The following is a 26,477-nucleotide window of genomic DNA, read 5'->3' on the forward strand; positions in this document are numbered from 1 at the left end:
AAATAATGTTATTCCCGTGATAGAACGTGTTCTCGAGTTTAGAAATTGTTAATGATCTTAATTACTGTGTCTCACTCCTGTGATCCTTTTCGTTGCGTACCGCGCTCGGATATATGGAATAAATTCAATTAAATTTGACTAAATATTGCGCGACTTCGATCGTCTTGTTTTACATTCAATTTATCCACCAATCTATATGTATATATCTACGTAAAACTCCTTTTAAATCCAACATCCATCTTGTCCTTCGTAATTCACCTCTTCTCGGTAATAGGATTTCCTCGTTAAAGTAAACGTTCTAGTAGCTCGTTCAAACTATTGCTTCCTTTGTACGCGGAATCAGAATCACGCGTTTTCCTCTCGATTATAGGGTCCAGACAGCTTTATTCATCCATTTTGAAATAATATCAACACGGTAATATTAGCAGGATCGTTTTATTCCTCGTTGATCGCGGCCATGATCCAAATGTTGCTTTCAAATAGTCGCGGATATATGCGTGGGGATTAAAACGTTGTCGAATCTGTTGTACTCGCGAGCGCGGTTGCAGCAATAAATTGACGATAACGCGAATACTGGGTTAAATACGAGGGATCCAATAAACGTGGTCGTTGGAAACGACATCTAATTTTCCAACATCAAACGATAGAATGATTTCCAATGTTGGACACGCTGTCTCTAGCAAAGCTATAAATCGACACTTTATTCTTGTGGCTCAAGGATTATCACATCAACAGATCGTAAATCTTTGTACGATTTGTGCGTATCTCTTTAATTATTTGCATCTGAAAAACTGTTGTTATTATTATTATTTATTGAATTTCATCCCCAACTTGTAAGTTGCGTGATGCCTTATATACATACAATATATCCTAAAAAAATCGTGACAGTACAATTGGTATTCCGTGTGCGAAGGATTAACAGCATCCGCCGGGAATTCTTCTCAGAGCGTGCAATTCGTTTCGCGTATCCTTTACCCTCGAGAACAAAATCCAATTCTTGGTAATACAGTGTAGGTGACTCTTTCATCCGAGACTCAATCAGCCCTGGATAGTTCGCACCAATTTATATATTTCTTTTTCCTTTTCTTTCTATTTGAAAGTAGGAAGTCTAGATTCTGGCCATTTCCTTCTTCTTTCCCGATCGATGCTGATGGGGTAACAGAAATTATCGTTGGGTGGCCTTTATCGAAGTGAAATTGAAGAGAAAGAAAAGTAATCGTTGTGCAGAGCTAAAAGCATCCTTGTATCGCCCGAAATGTATTCCATTATTCGAAGAACACTCAATCGGCGAGCGAATTCTGCGCGCAGTGTAAAGAAAAATTGTGCGAAGAGACCCAAAAATAATCCCCGCTTATTTACCGTTAAAATTTAAATGTTGTACATTGTACGTATTTGCATAAATAAATAAATAAATAATTTAGTTGTGCGTGACACTGATTGCGCGTATCGCTTGCTTAACTTTATCAATGTTTTAATACGTTGATATTTAGTGCGTAGGAAATTATTGTTTTCAGCTGGCTTCTCGTTTCTCAGATCGTCGATGAAACGATCTCGTCTTATTACGTACGCTATTTTTACTTTCTAAAGATGAATATTTGAATATTTCCTTACGAAGATTTATTAATTACCTAGAAATTTACGAATCAGATAATTGGTCGGTAGCCAATAATAATAACTTATCGTTCGTTTTAATTCATCGAGTCGAGCTTTGATATTCCGAAAGCGCTGCTTTAATTAGCCACTATACTAAATTTGCCTGGACGAGCGTTTAGCCTTTGCAATCTCCATTTTCCGTGCTAATGATTTACAGAAAATGGCTAAAGCAACGCAATTCACGTGTAGACCGTTCGTTAAGCTTTGCAAATTTAGTAATACATATGAATTATAAAGTTTCTCCAAAAATACAAATTCGTTGTATATTTTGTTCGGTGATAGACAGAAGAATGGAGTGGAACGTACGAGCGGAAGATTTAAACACTGCGGTTTGCGAGCGTGTATCAGGCATACACATCGCGACATGAAAAACATCTTGTCGCGCCAAGTCCATCTGCATTAGCGTAATTAGAGTAACAAATCTCGGAGACAAACTGAATTACGTGTTTCTTTTGGAATTTATCGACTGGAGCAGAAAAACATCGCTTTCACATAGTTTTAGATAGATTTCACTGAAATATGCTTACAAAGAATATTGTATTTTATTTTATATTTATATTTTATTACATTTAAAGTAATATTATATTTTCACTATTGCTGTAAAGAATTTGGAGTAGTTTGAGTATAGCATATGAGCTTTATACTTTCGTACAAAGATGTTGGAAGAATATTCTCTTTATTTCTATACAAAACTTGAATTAGTTTGCCCATAAAAACTTTTATGCGGTTCCGTTATTGTTCTGAATAAAAATAGAAAAGAGAAAGAGTAAGAACGGATGGGAAGCAAAAAGAAGGAATATTACTTATCGTTGCCTCTGATAATTTCAGAATTTTTACACAGCAAAACTGCACAGAATTGTACGCATAAGGTTCTTGATCCATAATCTTCTATGTCGTACAATTTTGCATCAAAATACTTTCCTGCCCGACTGCCATCGATTAGTGTAGGGTGGATTCATCCGGCTAGAAGATTCATAGATCAATTCCTGCGAAGATCCTTTGGGGATTGGCGTAATCATTCTCCCAATTCTCTAGCTGACCAGAGTCGAGAATTTTAGGGCTCCCAAGCTGATAGTAGCAGTTAGTTACTAAATATGTGCCCCTAATTAATCGATGTGTACCGTGAGGCTAGGGTGTTCATTAAATATGAGCGTTTGTTGTCTTGACCTGTTCATGGGTAGAAACATCACAATAGCAGGTTTGTAGGTGTATACTAGCCAGGAGCCCTTGATACACGGTATGTTAATGGTTGTATGGGATCGATATCGCTGGACGCATACGGCGTGTCTCCAGGGGATACGAGAGGCGAATAGATAACTCGGAGGACCAGCGAAAGAAAAAGTCAAAGGAAGAACTTGGCCTACGGCTATCATTCTTTCGCGTTCTAAAGAACCGTGTTCATCCTGCATCTTGTGAATATTTTAAAGTTGACTGTTTATCGACACATTGACTGTTCGTTATATATCTTCGGACAGAATACAATTCTAATTACGATACATCGTTTTCTTAAACTTTTGGGCGCAATTTTGCTCGCCGTTATTCTCCATTATGGAATAAAATTTTGTTTTTGAAAACTGTGTTTGATAAATTTTACCAACTATCGGATTATTAATTCCATATTCTCTTATCACGCTTGCAAATAATTTTTACCGTCTTTATTGCGTGTTCTGAATCGTTGTATCGTACGAACACGTATTTCTGTTTCTGTAAAATCAATAATTTGATTCCAAAATCCTGAAGAATTCCTCGATGAAGCTTTTGAAACTTACGAGATTCGTGGCTGCCCGATCAACACTGTAAGGGTGTGCAGAGCACGGAAGTGGTAATACAGGCGCAATCGTCTTTTGAAATTGCTCTCGCTTCATTCGATATCCTGACCGGATATCAATTTTTCCAACGATCGACTTTAATTTCCGCCTTTCTATTCACTGGATTTATACGAACTTGGAGGTGACCAGAAGCTGCATCACAACAGCCTCCGTCATTTCGCATTTAAATTACCGTGTGTTTTAATACCAGTCGCCTCTGTTGTACGCGTTTCGAAGCGTATTTGCATGCAACGTCGATATACACAAGCGAAAGGTGCAGTGTTATCGCGGCACGTGTGGCTTCGACCAGCAAAGGTCCCAGATTAATATTCATTGGACGGTTTATTAAGAAAGAAATTGCTCTCCCGCACGGCTATACGTAAATTCAAAAATTATTCATACGATACTCGCGCTACGTTTTTCGTTCGTTTGAAGAGGCGAGATTCACGGGGCGGGTCAATGTTTCACAACTATAGGCGCGAGGAGCAATTAAGCTTGTTACGTTCTCGCGTGGATACTAACCGTTTACCATTGTCAAGGTGTCAAGGTTTTTCTCCACTCATTTTTGAAACGCTTCTCGCTTCTTTTGGAGGAAATCTTTATCTGTCTTTTAATTATGCAAAGGAACGTCCTGTTCCTCGAGGATTTGTGCCGTTTACTGCAAGTCGCACACAAACTTACGGAAATGTGTCAAGAAGATTTTACAGTAAACGTAGGACATGTCTCTTACAAGATAATGGGTACATGTGGGCTGAGATTGAAGCGAGGCCAGGGAGATTTTATAGTTCAAAGTAAGTCGAATATCAGGAATAACACAATTCCATTGAAAGCTTCGTAAAAAGACTGTACGACCAGCCTAACCTATATAATCACTTTACTCGACACAGTGATACAACAAAGAAGTGAATAAAAACGTTATGCGGCTGGCCATCGAAAGAATTAAACAGAATTTCATCGCTGTTGCAATTCTACTGCAATAATCAACAGCTGAGGCGGTTCGCTGCGGTCAGGAACAAGGTGAAACAGGTCATCTCTTAATTAATCTCGTAATTAACCTTCGTTGATGACATGAATATATTTGCGTGTCTACAAAAATGGGTGGAACTTTAGCACTCGTGTATGAGTGCGTTGTACGTGGGAGAAAGATGAAGTTACCGCATGGAGCAAGCTCGTGGGCTGCTAGTCTGGATATCTCAACGGAGAGAGCTTTGCGTGACTGCAGCGTCGGGCGAAAGATATCTCGAATAAGGAATAAAAAGATAACGAATAAAAAGATATGTGTTGTACGTTAATAACTCGTGAATAATTCGTCGTTAACATTGTACGGGCCTGTTATTCTCTGCTCCTACATTCTGTACTCTTTTATTGCACCAGGTTGTTGGTATCGCTTTGTTGGCTTCCCATATTGCGTTTGGAGGCACCTGTGCACTGGTGACAGTTCTCGTCCAATTGCCCGACATAGTCACGAGTTATTAAATATTTTATTCGCCGTTCTATTTCTTTTAAATTTTCTCTCTAGAAGCTCGCTTGTATGCACTCGATTCTGTTGCCATCGTGACTCTTGTCCGTCCCTGTATAATTACATCGTACGTTTGAGTGTATTTTCAAGCTTCCATCAGTGGCTATCAGTCCCTTACCGTGTTCTTTCTTCCATCATGACACCTCCCAAAAAATTGTTATGCAAAGGCTACGTGACTTCTATCGTAGATTCGGTTACATGCTCTTCCTGTGGAATTTCATCGCACTCGGGTTCGATATTCCTGGTCCGCCGTTCTCACCCACGGCAAGCAGACACGCTCCTCGATTGCAGAGAGCCGGCAACCACTGCCTCTCCGTCGCCGCCTTCGCCTGACATTAACAGGGATCTGCTGGATAAAATCAGCGATATGGTCAATTCAAAATTGAAAATAATCGAAGATGATTTCATGAGTATTCCGTCAAGCATCGAGGTCCAAAACAACACTCTGCAGAATCTGCAGAGTCGAACACGAAGAACCTGGAAGAAGGTATCATGGATGAAATCCATTGAGAGGATTTGAAGATCGCACAACCTGATCTTCTTCGATCTAGAAGAAGACACCTCGCAGTCGGACATGTCCCTTGTTAGAAATATTTTGGACACCATTTTGCTCGGTTCCTACGATTCCGACGTTACCGTTAAACGTTTTGGCAGAAGTAACTTCGATGGCAAAACCAGACCAGCTTGCGTTACGTTCAAATCGCCCGATGTACCGCTCTCGATCCTGAAGAACAAAAATAAATGTCAGAATCTCGCAAGATCAAACGGTTAAACAACGTGCCTTGCTCAATAATCTAAGATCTGTGCTACACAGTATGAACGATAATTCAAAGACGAATACGTATATTCGTACTGTACGTAGTATTCATTACGCATAATTAAAAAAACTCCACGTTAGCCTATTATCAGAACGTTGAGAGATCTTCGCGCTGATTGTAATTCTCGCGTGGTCTGATTGCTCGTTCTCGCCAATCATGCGACGTTATTGTTCTTGTTGAGACATAGCTGCAAGCTGGTATTTCAAATGCGGAATCTGGTCTGATTGGATTTAGCGTTTACCGTCGCCATAGATTCAAGCTTTCGAGTAGTTCTTCGAGAGGCGGTAGTTCTGAGTGGCGTGTTATTCGGGTTGTTAACCTATATCCCGGTGACCATGAGTTTATACTGGTTGACTTCAACCTACCCTGTGTTAAGTGAGCTGTAGCCAGATTCCACTTTTGAAACCTGATTGCAATCAGAGAAGAATGTAGCATCATCGTTGGAATATTTGGTTGACAACCTGAGCCTCTGCGACTTAATCCGGACGGACCACGTATTCGACTTTCTTGGTTCTTGCAGTGTCAAATATTGTATATATATGCAAAATTTGTTTTATTCATTATTTTTTTGTCTGTATAAAATTATTCCTGAGTAACGATTAAATTCCAGCAGTGTCTATTTCACACATGAATGCGAATGTCTGCACTGATAGATGTGTCTGTAATCCTGAGTTTGGCAATATCGGCGACATCAGTTACATCAAAGGCGAGCTGAACATGCTTGAGATACAGTTCCTGTCGAACTTTAGCACTTCCTTCCTGTTAGCGTTCCTTTCGAACAGTTTGATTCCGATCGATGTCGCTAATCGGCAGATTACACTTACTACAGTACAACGTATGAACGAATAACGAATAAAGGACTAAGAAATTGCAAGCAAATAATGAATGAACGAATAACGAATGAAATGCGATCGCTTATACATTATTCGTACAAATAACTTGACTAATGTCCAATTTTGTGTGACTATATGTCCCTCGTGTATGCGGCCTAAAGTGCATCCCACCTGTTGCTAGGCCTATATCGCGCGATCTCTCACATTTTCAGCGTCCTACTCGAATCTTTGGCATTCCGCTGCTAACTGGCGCCGTGCTTTATTTCCGCCCACAGGGGATCGAATTATCCAGGTAAATGACCGTCCTTTTCCTCTGAATTCGCCGGCCGGGATCCCGTTTTATCGATGGGATGCTCGCGATACGAGGAAAAATTAATTTCGCGCAACGACACCTACTCCTACGGAACCACCGTGATTAATGACATCACCTGTCTCGTTGGCTGTCTCCGCTAAAAAATGAAACCAACCAGTGAATTTTTCCCCTATTCATTCTACCACTGCTTTAAATAATGGAGGATTCGAAACGAGAAATTCTTCAATGATATTTTATCTTTCATTGATGCGACAAGTAGTGGGATACCTGCTGATCTTCGATCAAACGATAATCGAGCATAAGTTATTTGAAAAGTGATTGATGGATCAGAAATCAGCGAAAGATATGAACAGACTGCGAACTGATGAAAACTCAGGGAATCCTGGATACGAATGAAAAAGCATGATCCAAGCAAAGATTCGTTTTGGCCAAATTGAATATTTTAAACAGTATTTTACTTTGGATATTTTACACACTTTTGTATAGTGTATATATTTTTCTACGATCGTTTGCATTTCTGTAATTGTCTGACACTTGTGAATAAAAATACACGTGATAGAATTGAGACAATAATAGGAACAACAGGTACAAGTAGAATCGCACAGTTGCAGTCAGACGAAGCAAGAGCATCAACCAAATCTTCAGACACAAATTTCTTTAACGGACAGCTTGTTCCAACAGCTATGGACGATAAAAATGAAACACGAAATAGTATTTTATGGATTGTACCAATGGATTTGTGGCTTTTCATGCAAAATAATATAATCGTGCTGCGAGTATTATAGATATTTTACTGCGAGTGTTATTCCTGTTATCGCTCGCTACCAGATTTTCAAGAAAACGAAAGCTGAACGTTTATGTTGTCAGAGCTTGTGCCAGTTTTACCGCTGGAGTGGTTATAAATTGATAGACTTAGAATTGTCCCGCTTCTTTAAATATACACGGAAGCCCTTTGGCGAAGTTAAACGTAATATTTGCTCTCTGCTTTACTTCCCGCGAGCAACCAGCGGGATCCTCCAGTTTGCCAACGCGACACCGCGACGTACTATTCTCGAAAAGAAAAATAAAAGTGGAACGGAAATTACGTTCGTTCGAAACATTGCAAATTCCTCGGTAAATCTTGAAAAAGTTCCTATCTAGCGGCGATAATAAACGTCAACCGATGGACTCGAAAGCTTTAAACGATGTTGCGAGACAGTCGTACATCACTTCGTCGCGTATTTTTCAAACGAAAATTCACTGCTCGGGTGTTTAAGAAACGGCGCGAAACGAACAGCGTAATTGCGGGAAATTACGTTGGAACACTCTCGGAAGTTCACTCGCCGTGCAAGCACTCGAAAGAGCCACGAGGATTGGAAAAGATCATTAAGCGCATTAATTGCGCGGTCATTAGTCAAACGACGATGCTTCAATAGCGACTACGAATCGCGAAATGAAGCCAATTTCTCTCAAACAGCATACTTGGACAGTTTTACGTCGGTCGAAATGTTCCCGGGTGCAAATTGCCGAATTTTAGTGAAGTTTATGCGTGACGTAGTACTCGTAAAAATATTTCACACGTATTTTTTCCTACGTGCCGACATTCGTATTAAAACGACGCCCAAGGGAGGGTTGGAAACATGTTTCACGGAATATTTCGCAAACCATTAGGTCTAGCAAAATGCTTGAAATATAGAACATTCACAGTTCAGTGTGACAACGATAAACGGCACAATTCGATAGACAACAATTTCATATAAAAATAAAATGACACATACCGTTTCTAGGAATATCTTGACGCTCATTTTTTATCTAATTTTGTTCCCCTATTTTCGTAAGAAATTTCATCGAAACCAATGAGCGATCTTGTATCCCCGGTCCCTTTATCTCAAGTTTGAAAGTCTCGAAGCAAAGGCTACGTAGCTCAATCTCATTTGCCGTCGTATTTGTAATGAAGTTTCAGCGAGTTATCAAGCTACCATAGCAAGAAACCCAGGGCATCGAGCGGTTGCTAGGGGAACCAGTCACACGTGTCGGCGACTGACGGAAGCTGAGGAATAACTTGACACGCGTACAGACATTTGTTTCCTTTCCCTTGAAAAGTTTGCCACGGTGAAAGTCATCAAGGAGATTATTAACTTTTGTTCGTTCCTTTAATAAACCCTTGAAACTCTCGAAGAAGTTTTAACGAATCGCAAACTCGATCTGGTGGGGGAAAAAGGACGTAATTAGTGCATTTTTATCTAACACGAAGAATATTCTACGAAAGTTTCATTAGAAAGTACCAACAATTAACGATCAGCGCTCGAGAAGTCAATCTTCCTTGATGTTTTCATACGAAAATCTCTAAATGCATGCACGATACAACGAACGCGTTAATAACGCGAAACGTACGCGAAGCTTCGATGAGAACATCCCCTAAGCGCTGAATCGCTGAATTAAACGCAGATTTCGTCGATCTAGATATTCGTGGCTTCTATTTTGAACGCAATTCCCATCGGTTTTAAACAACTTCCGCTTACACGTAATACAGAATGTTTCGTAACAATCGAAATATACATTCATACTTCGATGCTTAAAGCTACAATTCGGATGGATTCGGGGATTAAAGTGAATGAGACAATTTGTGGCAAACGGTAATGGTTGAGCGATGAATACATATTTGAAGGTGACGTGGATTAGCATCTTATTTGAAAAGGGAAGATGATATCTTCTCTACAGTTATAGGAGAATTGTATGAAGGTTTCTCGAATCTCAATTTTCATTGTCGATCTTCTGGCGATCGAATCTTTTTAACTCGTGCGAAGAATGACTTTTCTGTTAGTGATTGGTATTTTCGTAGGAAGTTTTACAAAGACCTTGTAAAGAATCGTGTCTCGAATATAATGTTTAAATAATGCCAGAGTCTGCGAAATAATAGGGGCTGCTGCTATGAGAAACAGCGTAACGATAGAACAAGTAGAAGGACAACGACGATATTAACGACGGACTTCTCTGGCCGTTTATCGAGTAGAGGCTAGATAAATATCTAACCGCACAACGTTATGTGCGGCCGGTGACACTGACAAAGTGGCTGTTCCACTTTTCAGTGGACTAAGGGCGTAGTTGCAAGTACAGAGAGACGCCATCGCGACAAGACAGAGAACCGAACGGAAGGACGACACAAAGACTTAAGAACTATTACACGATACCACGATTACGAGATTCGTTGGGTCGCGATGTGTTCGGAAGCGTGTGTACAATTAGAAAGAATCGTAATATTTCCTCGTCACTTTGTATTGCTTAGTTTTTGTTTCTTTAAGCTTACGAGAAATTCTTAATTATTGCATGGACAACTAAGTGATTGTCATTAGGTCGTATTGACAAAATCTGCAATCACTTAATTGTCAATCCAATAGAACGTTAATAGCGTCAAACGCTATCTTCTTGGAAAGGAAATTTACAGGAGAAAGTAATAGAAACAATTCTTATGTGTGTATGACGTACATGAAATAAAATTTCAAAATTTTATCGGAAACGGGGCGCCGTATGAAAAAATTTCATGCTATATCTTCGATTTTTCCATTGACGTACACGATCACTTCCTTTCGCGATCAGGCAACCGTTTAAAAACACCAGAATGCGTGGGTCGCACCGATAAGAAGTTACACAATCCCGTTTTATAAGACCTACGCAACATCCTATCGAACGAAGTGTCGGAGAATAGTGGATAAATAATTGCGGTCACGTGAGTCGATGAAAGTTGCCGGGATTTTGATGTACGAGCTTTCGCGGGCTGGTCACGGAAAGCAATCTAGCCGGAATAAGCTTTCTCTCACCGCTTTGGAGAAACAGAACGGAACACTCGAGGAAATATCAATCGCGTTGCCGGCAGAAAGGGTCGAGCTTCTCACCACTTACGTGGATTTACTCCAGATCGAGAGTTTGCAGAGGTCGGACGAAGCTTTTTCCAAGCGAAATAGGGAGGCGGGCATTTAAAAGAAATTTCCTGGTATTTCCGTGTTCCGACGATTCAGAATGCAGGCAAATTACGTCGAATTGCCACGAAATTCTCGTCCCATGGCGATGACAATTAAGAAGTACGAGCGTGTTAGAGAATATAACGGACAAATGATGTTGTATTATACCTTGTATCGATCCTTGACAGGAAATTGAAACTTTGCCGGATAAGTTACCGCCTCGCCGAGGTACAGGAGACTCTGCAATTCTGTATCGGTCGTCGAGCACTTTGTAATAGACAGCAGCTTTATGGTTGACTTTACCACTTGCCAGGCGTAATTGCTAATCGCGCGGTCCATTCACATTTTAAAACAGTAGACTATAAATATTCTTTTTGTTCTACGATTATTATTCACAGTTTCACGCGCAAGGTCGTGTATCAATTATCGAAGATCGTTGCTGAACACGAGGATATTTCTATTTGAAATATTACTTGGCCCCCTGGAGACGTCGTATTTCTTCGCTCGATAGGATAAAATTCCTTTTCGTATGCATCTAGGTAAACGTAGAAGGATCTTTATGGTGAATGCATACGGCAAAGTAGAAGTACACTCTGATTCAAAAATCTTAGAAAATCTTTCATCCTCGATCTTTTGATAGCGGTCAAGCGAAGAAGAATTCAGAATGAATAATTTAGAGAGTAATCATTATTTTCTAGTATTTCTGTAGTGCGATATAAAGTACATGTTCTTGACGTTGTGCAGGAAATAAGTATTAATAATTATGTTACGTATGACGACCTTTAAGATGTGAAATTTATAACGCTATATTTACGCGTTTTATTTATACCGTGAAAAAGGTTAATAAAACCCCAGCATTTGATGTAGATAATGAAACGTTAATGGATTAGCGCCTACTTCTTTTATTGCATAAAATATCAAGTTAAATGATATTTGGATGGATTTGGTAAATTGAAAATTACGGGAAAGTGTTAACGATAGAAACATTATCCCTTCCAACTTATCTTATAATTTACTACTATTATTTCCATCTTTTTGTAGCAAATGAATTCGTAGAAATACATCGCTGGACAAAGTTATTAGGACAGCTGATATCCAGGACAAATTGAATATTTTTCATTATCAAACTGAAATTAAGAAATTTCCGAAAAATTGAACTGCTTGATCGGTTACGTCTCTAAGAGACTCGTTATTAAAGCTGTCGTGAAAGTTCTGCGCGAGAATGTACATACCTGGCGATGCGCGGAGTAGAGTGTCGAAATTCTTTAAAGATTCTCGGGGAAAAAGAGGACCGAGGGAAGGTGAAAGCGGAAAAACGCGGAGACGCGGGCATGGGAAATTTTGTCTGAGAAGGTTCCAAAGCCTGGAGTGAGCTGGAACTCGCACGCGACCCTTGACATTACCTGCCCTACATAAATGACCCAGATCCCCATGACTCCGTTCTTGCAATTTCTACTGGACAATAGTGTGATCCAATAACGACCGTAGAACGCCATAGTCGATGATGATTGCTTGATTCGCGCCAGCTACTAACGATCTGATGCTAATAATTCCATGAGAAGGAATCTCAAAGTCGAGAGAAACTCTCTAGGGCCTCCCTTAACGCAATTTATTTGGGAGAATTTCTCGGAAGAATTTCGTTTGCGCGAACAAGGGAGCCAGTTGATGGTGAGAATTTACTTCTTGGTCGAGCCACTTGCTTGTAATTCTCTTTCGTCGATCGAAACGTCGAATACAAAGGGAATACGTGAAATTGCGCGTCTCCTTTTAAATCCTTAGAAAGCCTCGTTCGAATTACGTCAAGTAACCCGAAGCTGCTTTCTTTATTTCGACTATTGATATATTTATAATGGAAATATTTTTTCAAGTTTCTACCCTTGTTCTCGTTAGTCTAGTTGTTTATCGTCGAGTCTGTTCGATTCGAGAAACTCGACTAATTCGAACGAAGCTTAACTGCTTTAATTCGAAAGCAACTTGAAGTTAAGAAACTCGAGTTCACGTAGTCGAAACATCTACTGAAGCAAACTATCCTGTAACTTTTATATACTCTTTCAAATTAGTTTCATGCTTTATGTATAATTGTGTCTCGTTACAAAGCTGCTTCAAAGTGTTTTGTATAACCCATACGATATATATACGTAAAAAGTGCTCGAACGCTACTTTGCTGAAACAATGTAACTCGACTAATCCGAACGAGGCTTAAGGTAGGATTTACCAGGGAGGAAATGTCGAAAGCTCGATAAACAAAAACAAGCTCGTGGCTGGGATTCATTTTCATTCTCTCGCGATCGCGTTCTCTTCCCTCAATCTCCCCATCTCCCTGGAGTAAACTAGCACACCAGGAAGCTCGCCGGAAGGTAATAACGCGGAACTCGTTTCGCAATAAATTCACCGCCGATTCGAAACACGTGTCCCGTGCACGACAAGTCCGGCAAACTAAGACATTTCGTGTTCTCCACCTTCAATGGTCGCTGATGGATTCCTTTTGATAGCCGAAGTCTTTTATTTCACACTTCGTTCTTAGACAAAGGGGGTTCGGATTTCTTTCGTTCTTCCGTTTTCACGGGTACAACGTTGATGTGAGAAAATTCAGTTCTTTCTTGGCAAGAGCGAAAAGCGTGGTAGAAACGCGAAAGGAGCGCGTTAAGGGTCGCTTTTCTTTGCTCGTCTCGCGAAATTTTCTCGTCCTATTGCCCCGTTGAACGAGATTTCGCGCTCTGCCGACTGGCGACACACGGAAATTTCATGGTCGTACGGGTTTCGTGTATCTTGCCTCGGTTTTCCATTGAAACGACATCAGCCGGTTTCCATGGTGATTCCCGGATATGAAGCGGCTCGTAAAATCAATGGAACGAAGTCAAGCGACCGGTAGTCGGCTGGAAGTAATTACGGTATCAGGAACAACGAAATCAGTTGATTTGCTCGGACTAAACTTTTTTCTAGGCCGGTCTCGATGACAGCCTCCTTTACACGGATATTTATCGAGTGTGTCCCGCTCGATGTGTTTCAAAAAGTTGTTTCGTTAGCGGGGAAATAGGGTCGCTTTTTGAACCAACTTCATTTTTTTTGTTTTGTTTTTCACCTCTTTTTTTTTTATACCCCTTATTGTATAGCTATTGGACCAGTCGATTCGTTCACGAGCTCTGAGGCAAATAAAAGCGCGATTTTACATTTTAATCTCGACGACCGCCAGAGGGCTGGGGCTAATACGTCCGCTTTGAAAGTAAATTGGCTTTCCTGTTGATCGCTGGATTCATTGGTAATCGCGCGCAAACCTGAATAATGATGGGTCGAAGGGAAAATTCAAGTGAAGTTAATTAAGATACCGGAAAAATTTCTCTTTTCAGCGAGACGAGACGAGACGAGACGAGACGAGTAGCAGTGAAATATGAACATTTTTATCAGCGCCTCTTTTCGCTCCATGTTTCGCTTATTTCCCACGCCTCTCTGCTTCCAAAGATTTTTTTTTTTTTATTAACAGAACTACCAGATAAATGTGTATTCAAGCGATTTGAACGCAGCAAAGAACTAGACGACTCTGTCAACCACGTCGGCCACGCTCTTGAAAATCCTATCGGGATTAAACGGCGACCATATTTTCCCTTGTATTTATGGTGATTCACGCGACCCCGTCAGCTGGCTGCATTTGTGTGCATGCAGTCTCATATAATAGACAATGCAGCATCACATGTACAAGCCAATCTCGAATGGAACACGCGTGCGCACAATGGTTGCTACTACTAGTTCGACATACCAACACTAACTACGCGGGCTAAGGCTCGCGGTTTATCCAATTACCCCGAATCCAGGCAACATGTGGAGTAGTCGAAAGTTCGGAAGATCGCGTCGCGTTTCCTTCACGTTACTTTGCGAGCTTATCAGCCAAATTTTGCAAGAAAGACAGAATCTTAAGGACGCCACGCAATTTTCCAAACAGAGACCGATGTCTCGACGAATTTACATGACTCACGAAAGTATGTCGACACTTTTACGAACACATAGTTAAAGCTAAGAATCATAAATCACGTGTAAATTGGTCTTTCGAGAACTCGAACTTAATTATGCTCTTTGTTACGATTATGCGTTTCAACTTGTAAAAACATTATCCGCGCGATTTCTTAGTTCACCGAGTCATAACTTTCCCGTCTGCCGAGATGTTTTCATAATCTGAAAGAAAATATATTGGATTTTCCAGTTCGTATTTATTTCCAACTGTTATCAATATACCAATTATCAATTACAATCGTGAAATAATTATATATTGACAAAAGATTTTTACAAGAATTGGAATATTCTCGTGAGCTAGCGTATGTAAATTTGTTCGGGAAACGGCGACGTTCAGAATTTCTTAGAGATTTTACACATACAAACTGAAAACTGGAAACGAATAGAAGCTGGGTCATTCTGCATGCGCCGCGCGCAGACGATCGACATCCTTCCACTTGTTTGTCTTTTCTCACGGTCTTTTCCTGTTTCTAACACGCATTCATACATACCATTCTCTTTTATGATTCTATCTCTACCTGTCTGTATAATATTCTTTCTTGTGTTTCTATTGCACAGGCGCATCGCGGGCCGGCTGTCGTGCAGGTACAAATTTCCACGCAAAAATTCCAAATTCTCTGCACAAAGACACCTTAGGCGTCTATAGTTTATCTTATTGTTAGTCTCTTTCAGCTAGAATGCGTCCCTTCGGGGGATCAGTAGCACTTACTTAGTTACGTAGACGTCGCAAGACGTTCATCCCTGTCTCGCTGTTAGTAGAGAGCGAAACAAAGCTTCTTAGCATTATCAATTATCTATTTATCAACTAAACATTATCGAGATATCCTATTAGCAAGACTGTTTACAGATAGATCGCTTTCATTCGACACCTATTGCGATAGCTGAAACACTGAATGCGTAGTGTTTTTGCGTTACGTTTTATTCGGGCCTTTTCAAGTTATATTCAAATTTAACACGCGAAAGAAGAACAAAAAAGAAAAAAGAACGGAAGGGTGACTCGAGATTTTGTTCATTGCAAATCGGCAATTTCGTAGCGACGAGTTACTCCGACTCGCCGATGTGTGTCTCGAATTAGAAAGATTACGTTTCGTTGATCCCGCGAACAGCATGAAAAATTCGATGATGCATGAACATTTTTCACCTAGTCCGCATGTCTCGTTTGTGTTCGATGCGTTTTACTATCGTTAGTACCACGAAACGCCACTTTAGTGCGATGCAAGAACAAGTTGGAGAAAGCTCGAGCAGAATATTTTTAACCCTAAACCATTCTCTTTTGTAGGTAAGTGAACCGCTCGCTCGATGAAGCAGTAATCCGATCGGTAAGTCAGCTTTTCTTGGAAACTTTACGAGTTCACGCGAAAGCTCGATGCGCTTGTAGTCGGTCAATCGACAGAGCTGTCGGGAAGCTCCGTCCAATGGTATACCGACAGCGTCGGTACTTTGCTCGATCTATACCACTTGCGTCGTATTTATCGTCCGAACTCCTTACTAGTTTCCTGCCATGATCGTTGACGATATGTTTAGCAATTTCATGCGACTTCAAGAAGGCTGTTCCCATGCACCGATGCTTGATAATCGCTAATAATAGCAGGAAGACTTAATCAAAATATACAGTCTTATCTATAGAAAACAAATACCGACCCTTCAGAGGTTTTAATTGGGCGATTTGTACACGCTTCGTTTATTTAAACAAAACCAGTTAGTGCTCGATTAAATAAACTTCTGTCGACTGAATTCATCTGTCCGAACTACAATTATATAAACGAAAAATCGTGAATTAAGTAAGGGGAATCAGTATGATTTTATTATATGAACTATTTGTCCCGCGATAGGTCCACGGTGTTCAGTAGACGGCAAGCACATTTTTATCCTTTTCGACGATTGAATTAAATATATCCCCTACGCTCCTTAGTAGCAAATCGCAGAGGGCGTAAGGTGCACTGTGATATCTTTCAAGCTCGATATTGCAGAACGTAAGACGCGAGATTCTACGACAGGTTTATCCTGTATCTAGTTAACGAGCTTAAGTATATAGAATTGAACATGTATAGATTGAAATGAAATTTATGAAAATTCCACAAAATGAAAGAGTGATCAATTTCCGATCGATACATAGAGAACGTAAATGATCGTATTTCTCTGTACTTGCTTCGCTCACGTTCCCGGAAAATCACCATGGATAATTTAGCGATTTCAACGAACTTGACTATCGACAGGCATGTTATACAAATAACTGTTGTCGACACGAGTCACAGATATTTTATTACATATCGATTTGAAAAAGTCGATACAAGTCCGCTCTGTTTAACCTGTATTCCTTTTACCTAACATTTATGCGTCGATGCGACAGTCGATGGAATTTGAGAAAACGTAAATAATACGATTATACGTAAATAATTCTCAAAAGAATGCAATCAAATACAGTTGTGGATCAAAATACATGGACAGGTAGTGGAAATAGATATCGATAAAGTTCTGTTAGATACAGCTTCTATACATAAGACTAAGTATCAATTCCAATTATTTATTAAATAATCTATATATATATATATATATCACTATAAGGATATATAATATTTAGAAGCTAACCATATGTATGAAAGTATAGTAATACTAGTTCGATTAAATTTCATTGATACCTACTTTCAGTATCTGCCCACTTGTTCTTGTCCCAAGTGTATGTATTAGGTTGGCCCAAAAGTTTCTTTCGCTTTATAAGCAAATAATAGATGCACAACATTTTGTCTTTTATATTATTTTATTGAATTACGTATGATCCGTTTTGTCCAATCCAATAGAACCTTCATTGATAAGAACATTACGATATGATCCATTTTGTTCTGTTGAATTGGACAAAATGGATCATACGAATATACCAAGCCAAGTAGTAACCACGCGGTCGTCTGACCATCGCGGTCTAATACTACTGTCACCGTGTCGCTCGACATAAAATATTCATTTCTGCGTAGAGGAAAAAGCGTTTCCGTGCCAAGGTCGCATGCCAGGTCAGTTCAACGATAGTCTCGCGCTTCTCCATGTGATTCAACAGATATACACGCGCGCGATCGTTGAGATTCGCATGATCGAGCGGGCAGACGCGAGAAAAAGTGAGCAATCACTCGAGCCGAATTGCGTTAGGTCGTTGAGCCAGACGATCATCTTTTTGCGGGGCTAAAAAAATTTTTTGATAAACGCCACGAAGACTCGCGTGCTTTCTTAGATAAAGTCACGCCGCATAAGTCATCGGGGTCGGTGATCTTTCTCCTAGTTTCTTATCGCGGCTTAACATCCGAGCGGCTAGTGGAGCGCACCCGGCGCAGCAGAAAGAACATTCCGAGGAGCACACCGAGCCATTATACCAAGCGCAACTGGCACCGGTATTATTGGAAAGCTGCGCGTTCAACATGCATAGAATTTCCAGAGGTGTCGTTCGAACGGTCAATTAGAATTCGCGAGGAATCTCTACCGTTTACTCCGCGTTAGAATCGCGATCGAATTGTCGAATTCCCAAAGCGCAAAAGTATTCGAACAGTTGTAGAAACCTTTCGCGAATGTATTGTGCGTGTTGCGCGGAACATTTCGATATTTCGTTAACGTTATAACGAGACCAGACTATTGTCATTGTATTGGTGAAGTGTGAATCGAAACGAGTTTCACTGAGATTGCACGAATACATATTTAAACGGTCAATTATTTATTGTATTAACAAGTCTCTCTGTTGAACGCTCGTTATATATTTAAGATGTCTAAATATATGTTTGCAATAAATACCTCGTAGCTTTTACATATATTTTCAGATTCGTTTCGAATTCAACCAATACAGGCATCACAGACGTATTTCATTACGCTGTTAATAAAATATCAAAATGTTTTACAATCGCGCATACAACATATGCACGAAAGTTTTTCATATACATGTTCAAACATTTTAACGAATCACCGTATTTGCCTGTCTCTGCGATTTTATTCCTGGGATATAATTTGTATATCAAACATAAATTGTATTTTAAACCTCGCTATTTCCTTTTAATATTTTAATTGCCTGTTGAGAAGAAGAGAGATTATTTTAGAAAAGGGGAATCGTATCGTATTTCTAGAGTCTTACACCGAGCGAGAATTACCAGTGGTTTTGACGTCAGATAATTGAGAGATCGTTTACCTTTGATTCTATTCACTTGTAATCATTTTGCATTACACATTGTTACGTGTACGAGCTAAGAGAATACTAATGTACCAATTGCGAGCATAAAAATTGTACGTTCTGTTGCATTCATATTATCCGAGGATTAGATAAAGGAAATTTTTGTTCTGAAGGACACAGCTGCATCTGGTTTAACCACACTCTTATTGAATTTATGATGAAGTTGTACGGGTTCTACCGCGTACCATATGAGTACGTAGCCGAGAATTTTATTTTCCTCGATAACGAGGTAGTTTAAAGCGGCCACTTTTCAATTCATGAAAGAGTTTATGATCCACCGGTATCCCCAATTTTAATATTTTTCGCTTTTTACTGTAATCTCTCGGAAACCGTAAAAGTATCTCTAGCCACTGTTTCTACGTAAACGGCTGGCGAATGGAATAGGAAAATTAATAGTTAATTTCGACGATATCTTTGTTACTTCGCTCCTTTGAAATTTATTCTCGTAGCTAAACAGGCGTTTTAATTCCAATGTGATCCTCGGATTAGATTCATGAGAGAAGTTGTCAGCGGAAGTTGACCTGCTGGAACAGCGCCTACGCGTTGTGAAAATATAATGAGCGTATCATCGGTGGGTTAATTCGTAAACGACGCTTTAATTACAAACCTCGTTTACGTAAATAGAATCAGTCGTCTTCGAGAAGACAAAGGATAGATAATTCGATCGTGTTAATTACGCTGGTTTGATCTTTGATCGGATTTCATTTGTCTCTCTAACTATTACCATCGACATGGCAATATTCTCGTCAAGGGAATATTCGTATTACTCGAGGCAGATTTCGGCGCAGATCTTTAGTCGTCTTAATGTTTGATGCTGAGGAGCGGAGAGGTATTTATTTCGCTGCTGCTTTCTCCGGTGTTTCCCGCCGCGCTGATGATAAAAGCATACAAATTCGCTTGGATTCACGAAGCACGAGCAAGCGCTTTGGTCAGATTATCCCCGAGAACGTGATGCTCTCTGAGCTATCTGCTTTACTTTCCTTTAATCAAGGTCAGGAGATGAGCAGGTCGAAGGAAAATGAAGAAACTTCCCTCACCTCTTTATCCCACCCTCTCCATTCAATTTCGCAAACACGTGGAAAATGACACCTTACAACGTCCCTTTTCACAAGGATTAAACGACTTCTATTGATGTCAGCAACGCAACCTCGTTGCGAATGGATTCCAAACTCGAATACAAATTCGCCGGTGTTGCTGGTGAAGTTCTCCGAGTTGCGACAGCTCGCTATATCGTCGAATAAAGTCGACGATGTTTACCAATATTTTCTACCATGAGGAGAAATTATACGAACTAAGAGTTATGTTTGGATGAAACGGATGAAACTTTTCATTCCAGAGCGTTGAAATTTTTTTGTAAAGTCTCTGCTGATACGTGGAAAATATTGTACGGCATCGCTCATAAGTATCCGGACACTTTGATCGATTTATAGTCACAATATGCGAATTTGATCAAAGCATACGATTCATGACGAATTATTTCTTTTCCATGGTATCACCAGATTATAAATCAAAATTATCCATTAACAATCGTAACGATATACGTTCATTGGTAAGCTTTCCACCAAAATATCTCGAAAACGATCCCGTTTGGGGAAAGATATTAAATACCACTAAGATCAGTGTTCGAATAGCGAGTCATTGTAGTTACATGTACGAACAATGAAGCGTCTGAAAGCTTGCACGAAGCAAAGATGATTAAAATCGTGCACGCTAAACAACATGCGAAAGGAACGCGTCAGAAATTCCGATACATCGACTGACGTTTAACTGAATTCTACTTGTTTCGCCATAGTATTGTGGAGAAAAGGAAATCGAGAGATATTTCATTCGACGTCGGGGAATAATGGCATTGGAGAGGTTCGTGGCTCTTCGAGACCGTTTGTGTAACGTACGTCAGGCAAACGCGCCGGTGGCACCTGTCAATAGTTTCCAAAGGAAGTTTTACAAAAGTTTCAGCAGCACGAAAGGACAGTCCGTAGCCGCTAACACGCCAGTCCTTTGACAGCCGATACTCTTCTGTATATTTTTTTTTTCCTTCTCGACACAGACTTTATCCTTTAAACGAAAATCTCGCGATCACGAGGGAAAACGTGTTTACCATTGAACTCGTTTTAACTTCGCGACAATCCCAATTAGTTCCACGATCTAACGTCGGCGTGGTCGATGGAAAAACTTACCGGGCGAAAAAGAGTGGTTTAAATGGAACAAGCGTTTCGTAACGTGGCGAGCCGTCGTTAAGCACGCAGCCAGCCTCCCTTCTCAGATTCTCCAGAATTTTAAGATGCCGTAATTCTTGGAACGTCGGATCTTTAGTCATACACAATCCCTCGCCTACGTGGAAGATTTAGCCCCGAGGTCTGCCCGGGTTGTTGATTTGTAACAGTAATTAAAGGGCTCGAGAAGAAATTACAAAGCTACAAAGATCACGAGCTGCGTTGCTTCTACGAATTCTTACCTTGCGGCGTAAAATTTTACGGGTCCCCCTCTTCCCACCTGACTTTCAACCTCTTAATTGCTTCCAATAGATCAATACAGGGTGTCTCCGAATTCGCAATATACGCCAAGTTTTCTGGCGTTACACCTCCTTACTAGTCATGTTCTCCTAATATAAAATACCAATTTCGGTCAAAAACCTCCGTTGCTTCTCGAGAAATTCGCTGTTGAAAATTTCTCGAAGGTATCTCGCATTCAGATATTCGTAGAAGTATTTTTTGGAGAACCTTCGCGTGCCATCTTCTTATCGATCATATTCTCGTTTAAAATCACAGCAAGATTGAAATATGTATATAAATTGGAGATTACGACAGGGTTAGATCTGCCATAAACGCATACATAAATGGGATTTAGTTTCACATAGAAACACTGTCTAATAATTTCTGGTTTAGCATCGTGTATTACGCATTTCGTGTTTATTATCTGACTTTCATCGTTGCGAAACAGAATTTGTTCATCAATAAACGATGTAACGACCATCGATCGATATTACAGAATCACGAAATGGGACATAAGCTAAAGATACTTACGAAACAGTTTGTGTAATAGTTGCATGCAACTGTTTCATGACTCACGTGTTCGTCGAAGACGAACGTCACTCGCAGCCGCTGTCAGCGTCATATTTTTCGAAAATGAGAATTTCCAAGCGGAAACTATTCGACTAGAGAGGGAGTATAGCGAAGTACATGGCTCTCTGATCCCACGAAGCAAAATCACCGAGCAAAATTACAACGGTAGTCCGCGACTACACCGCTTCGATCGATCGATCGATCTCTAACTGTGCAATAAAGACAAACCGCTGCGTATTTTTACGTTCGATAGATCTCCCAGGATTGGCTCGTAAGAAATCCAACGTGGCGAGCCCTGGAATTGAATGGTATCTCGTGGAATTTCGAACGTTCCGTTACAACGCAACGTGACAACGTTTTCGCCAACGTTTTCGTCGTGCACGTTTTTCTATTAAATTTGTCACCGATAATTTGCCTCTCAGCGTGTCGTTCGAAGCTATTTCAGGAAGAAATACAAGTGCTTCGTCAATGGATCAAAGCATCGGTTCAATGAAACGCTATACGAGACTGGATTCGGTAACCTAGATTACAAGGACGATGTTTAGTCAGAGAATCTGCGCTTGATACGATAACTGTCCCTTCCGCGGACAGGCTAAATGCCCTTCAAACCATACGAAGATAAATCTTGACAGAGATAACGATTATGTACCTTGACACGAAATAACGTATAGTTTGAAGACGAGTTGAAAACACGGGGATAAGTGGGAAGCTAAAGGAGAGACATTCACCCTGAGGATGGCGTACGTAAACGTAGAAGATACACGTTAGAGCACATTGGTCGTTGGTTCCGTAGACCAACACGGATGATGCTCTCGGGGGTCGGGACAAGCTCCGGAGAAGCTCTGATCGTGGCGGTCGTGCGGGGCTTCGAGCTTGCGCACTGTCTTCGAAATCGCAGAGTCGGTGCGCGAGGGGCGCGTGGCGGCACCGGGGGTGTCAGTCACGGCCCATCTGCCTACCATCGAGCACGTAAGTCCGCAAGCGGTTACTTTTTTCCCCCTCTGTCAAACTGCTTCCTTTCTATCCCTTTTCTTAACCTATTTCTTATCTACTTAATTTCCTTTCATCTTTCAGTCACCCCCTTTTCAACGACTCGATCTTTTCTCCGTGGTCTTCTGTCATCTCGAACCCTGTTACAACGTCCGATTCGCCAACTTCAAATTATCTCCTTCACGACCTTGAAGCTGGTTCATTTAGCTTTTTCGAGACACGGCCAACGAACAGAAAGGCGAGAATGGAATTTCCCGGAAGTGTGTAAAAAAAAGGACGCACTAGCCACGGCGGACGATCCATCCGCCGGCAGTTTCTCAGTGATTATGTCAAAAATGGCGGGTACCGTTGGCCGATTCCGTGACAATCATCAGCTTCTGAAAGTCTCCAGGGAGGTAGACTCGGCCGGGAACAAGTGCTCGCGGTTTCTTTTGTGCCGTTTAAGTGGCCGCCTTAAGCGCGGACCGTTTTTTTGTCGGAACGAATCGACGTCCCGTCGAGCGAGTGAGACGGTTTTCGGAAGTAAGGTGCCCTCTCTCTTCTCGTTCCGCAGGAAATGGATTTCCTCCGTCGAATGTCTTTTTCTTCGCTAAAATCCCCGATAAAAAGGTTGTTTCAATCGTTTATTGGAAACTTTTTTCCACTCACCGTGTGGTTCTTTTCGTAGCGTGATTCCTCACTCGTACGAATCGTTGACTCGTACTACTTGCTCCTCCGACCTGTCATTTTTCTCGGCCCTTCTCGACGAATTTTTGGTGAAATTTTAGAAACGTACTTTTCATCGAAGCTCGCATTGAGCAGTTTCCGATGATCGTTGACGATCGTTTAGTTGACAGAAAATTGAATCTTTCATCGCGCTACTCCTAAATGGTTTCCATTCTTTCGTAACGTTCCTCAGTGAATTGTTCTTTCAAGAGGTGGAATCGCGCGAATCTTTGAAAAAAAGATGGCTTCAAAGTTTCACGCTCGTCGACGATTTCCCTTGTGTCAGCGTAACACGTGATATACGCGTGACACGTTCAATTTTCCGCAGCGTATTCTCATAAAAAATTAGCTCTTGCGCCGGCAACAATCCTGCTAATAACTACGCCTTATTCATAGAGCTATTAATAATCCGAGTAATAACGAAAACACTCTTTTAAAGGTGTGCGATGTTTCATTAGACGATTGTTTCGCTTTCGTGTCGTATACGCATTCGATTAATTTTTCAAAGTGAAACGCGATGACAAACGCTTTTCTCGCCGCTGTCCGTTGGCCAATTGAATTAGACGTATGCATGATGTCTCACGCAAGGTCAACTTGTTTCCTTCACGAGATTAAATAACACGATTAAATATGACCACGTGCATTGCAATCAGAGACAAAGACGAGCTTCCTATACGCCTCCCAATACGTAGACTGTCAATCGAAGAAAGGCTTAACCTGTTAACCGGCTCTTAAGCAGAAACGTTTGTAATATTAAATCGAAACGTATTAATTTCAGTTAAATTGGTTTTAATTCCCGCACATGGAAATATAATATGATTTATTTTTAACAAATATTGGATTGATAAATGAAGATATTAAGAGACTCGTAACAAAAACAAGCCTTGTCAATTTCTTGTAATTTTTAGGTAATAACGCATTCCAGTAGTGAAAACCTAAAACTCGCTAGGCTCGCGTTTTGTTACGAGCGCTTCGACCACCGTGCGTTGAGAAACCGGCAATCTGAATAACAAGTTTGTCCGGTTAACAGGTAAAATTCTTTTACAGCAAACTTCGCTTTGTTGCCAGGATTTGCATTTCATTGGTTTCCTAAAATAAATGAAAAGTACGAAACGAAGCAGTCTTTGCTACTTTTCTTTAATGTAGAAACGATTTCATCCACACGATAAAGAAAATGTCGGAATTGGACGGTAGAAACAGCCGTTAGTACTTTTATTATAGTTTCTAGTTAACGTAGAAACGATTTTAACCACTGTAGAAAAGATCAGAGTTGGACAGATTCGCTTGTATCCTACTTCCGAAATCCACGTTTCCTACATTTCATTACGATCAAACCTTACGGTACTTTATAGAAATCGATACGATCGATCGTCGAGGTTAACGTTGCCGTAAAGTCCAGTCCAGCGACTGGACCATTTCTGTACCGGTGTTTCCGATCGAAAGGTACATTTCGAAAGCGTGAGAAACGGAATACCTAGCAGGATCACTCGATAACGAGGGATCTCGTGCTGCCTGTCTCGTTTCGCGGAATAATAGTGGCCGACTATTATTCAGTCGTCTGGCCTGGGCGCTTAAACATTCCGCACGTTCACCATTTTACGTTGCACAGGCGATCGACTCGGCGCGTTCAATCACAGCAGTGGATTCGAACGAGCGCCAGAGTTCGGTCTTTGTTAATGCTGATTTGTTGCCAGTGCTGTATCAAAGTGTTCCGAAGATCGGCTCTTGAAAAAGCTGAATGAAAAACACGCTCGCGTCCATTTAACGCGGAACGTTATGGATCCGGACGCGCGACAGGTGTAATCAGAGGGATACAGGCATCCCTGCGAACGAACGATAAAACCACGTCCGCGCAAGATTGATAGTGTTCCGATTGAAATTTTCGCCTTGGTATCCGCGACACTCGTTCACAAGTGAGCGACGGAAGTATGCATTTGCAGAATTTAATTCCGACGCTGGAAACTTTCTCGCTGTTCTATCGCATAATATTCAGTCATTTACGGGCAGCTAGGATTTAGTGGCCGTAGGATTTAGTGACCGCGAAAGACGGTTTGTATAACCGCAGATTTTTCGTCGATGATTTTTAATAATATTATTCTTGTATTATACACAGTTGCAACAGTACGTAGATTTCGTCAAAGTGTGACGAATTAATAATTCAAAGCAAAAGTTGAATCTGGAATGTGGCATGTGATGATTAAATACTCTATAATCCGGATAACTGTTCATATTTCATAAAATATTACTAATTTATGGATAAATCGAATTGATATGATTTCATTGCTCGTGATCATCGTAATTACCTATAATAGGATATTACGGCGTGATTAAATCGCGTTCGTCCTTATCTTCAGATTTCTTAATTTCTGAATTAGAAATGGTATCAGAATTATGATCAGATTAATGTTCTTCGGGTCAGATAAAATATATTTTCCTAAGTTTTTCTAAATATTTTTTTGTTTTTCTAAAACGTCAATACAATTAATAATACTTCAATGGTAGGTTTACGAAGTGATACGTATAATAAGTGGTAAAATTTATTATTCTTAGGTTCCTAAATAGTTAATTTGTAACATTTATGAAAAATATGTCTTTCTACTTGTTCGAATGCTTTCGTGAGCTACTTTAGATA

General features: G+C 40.5%; 1 protein-coding gene across 2 annotated transcripts in view; it reads left to right on the forward strand.

The window, feature by feature from the left end:
* LOC122574488 (neo-calmodulin-like) overlaps positions 1 to 26,477 on the forward strand; it is an 85,360-nt gene that overhangs the window by 8,215 nt on the left and 50,668 nt on the right. The window contains exon 2 of one of the 2 annotated variants that reach the window (XM_043742146.1): positions 15,446 to 15,472. The exons of the other annotated variant lie outside the window; for it this stretch is intronic. Within the exon in view, the coding sequence (XP_043598081.1) occupies positions 15,446 to 15,472 (27 nt within the window). The remainder of the gene's footprint in view (positions 1 to 15,445; positions 15,473 to 26,477) is intronic. 2 annotated transcript variants of the gene reach the window in all.

The sequence above is a fragment of the Bombus pyrosoma genome, linkage group LG13, assembly GCF_014825855.1.
Source record: "Bombus pyrosoma isolate SC7728 linkage group LG13, ASM1482585v1, whole genome shotgun sequence".
Classification (NCBI taxonomy): domain Eukaryota; kingdom Metazoa; phylum Arthropoda; class Insecta; order Hymenoptera; family Apidae; genus Bombus; species Bombus pyrosoma.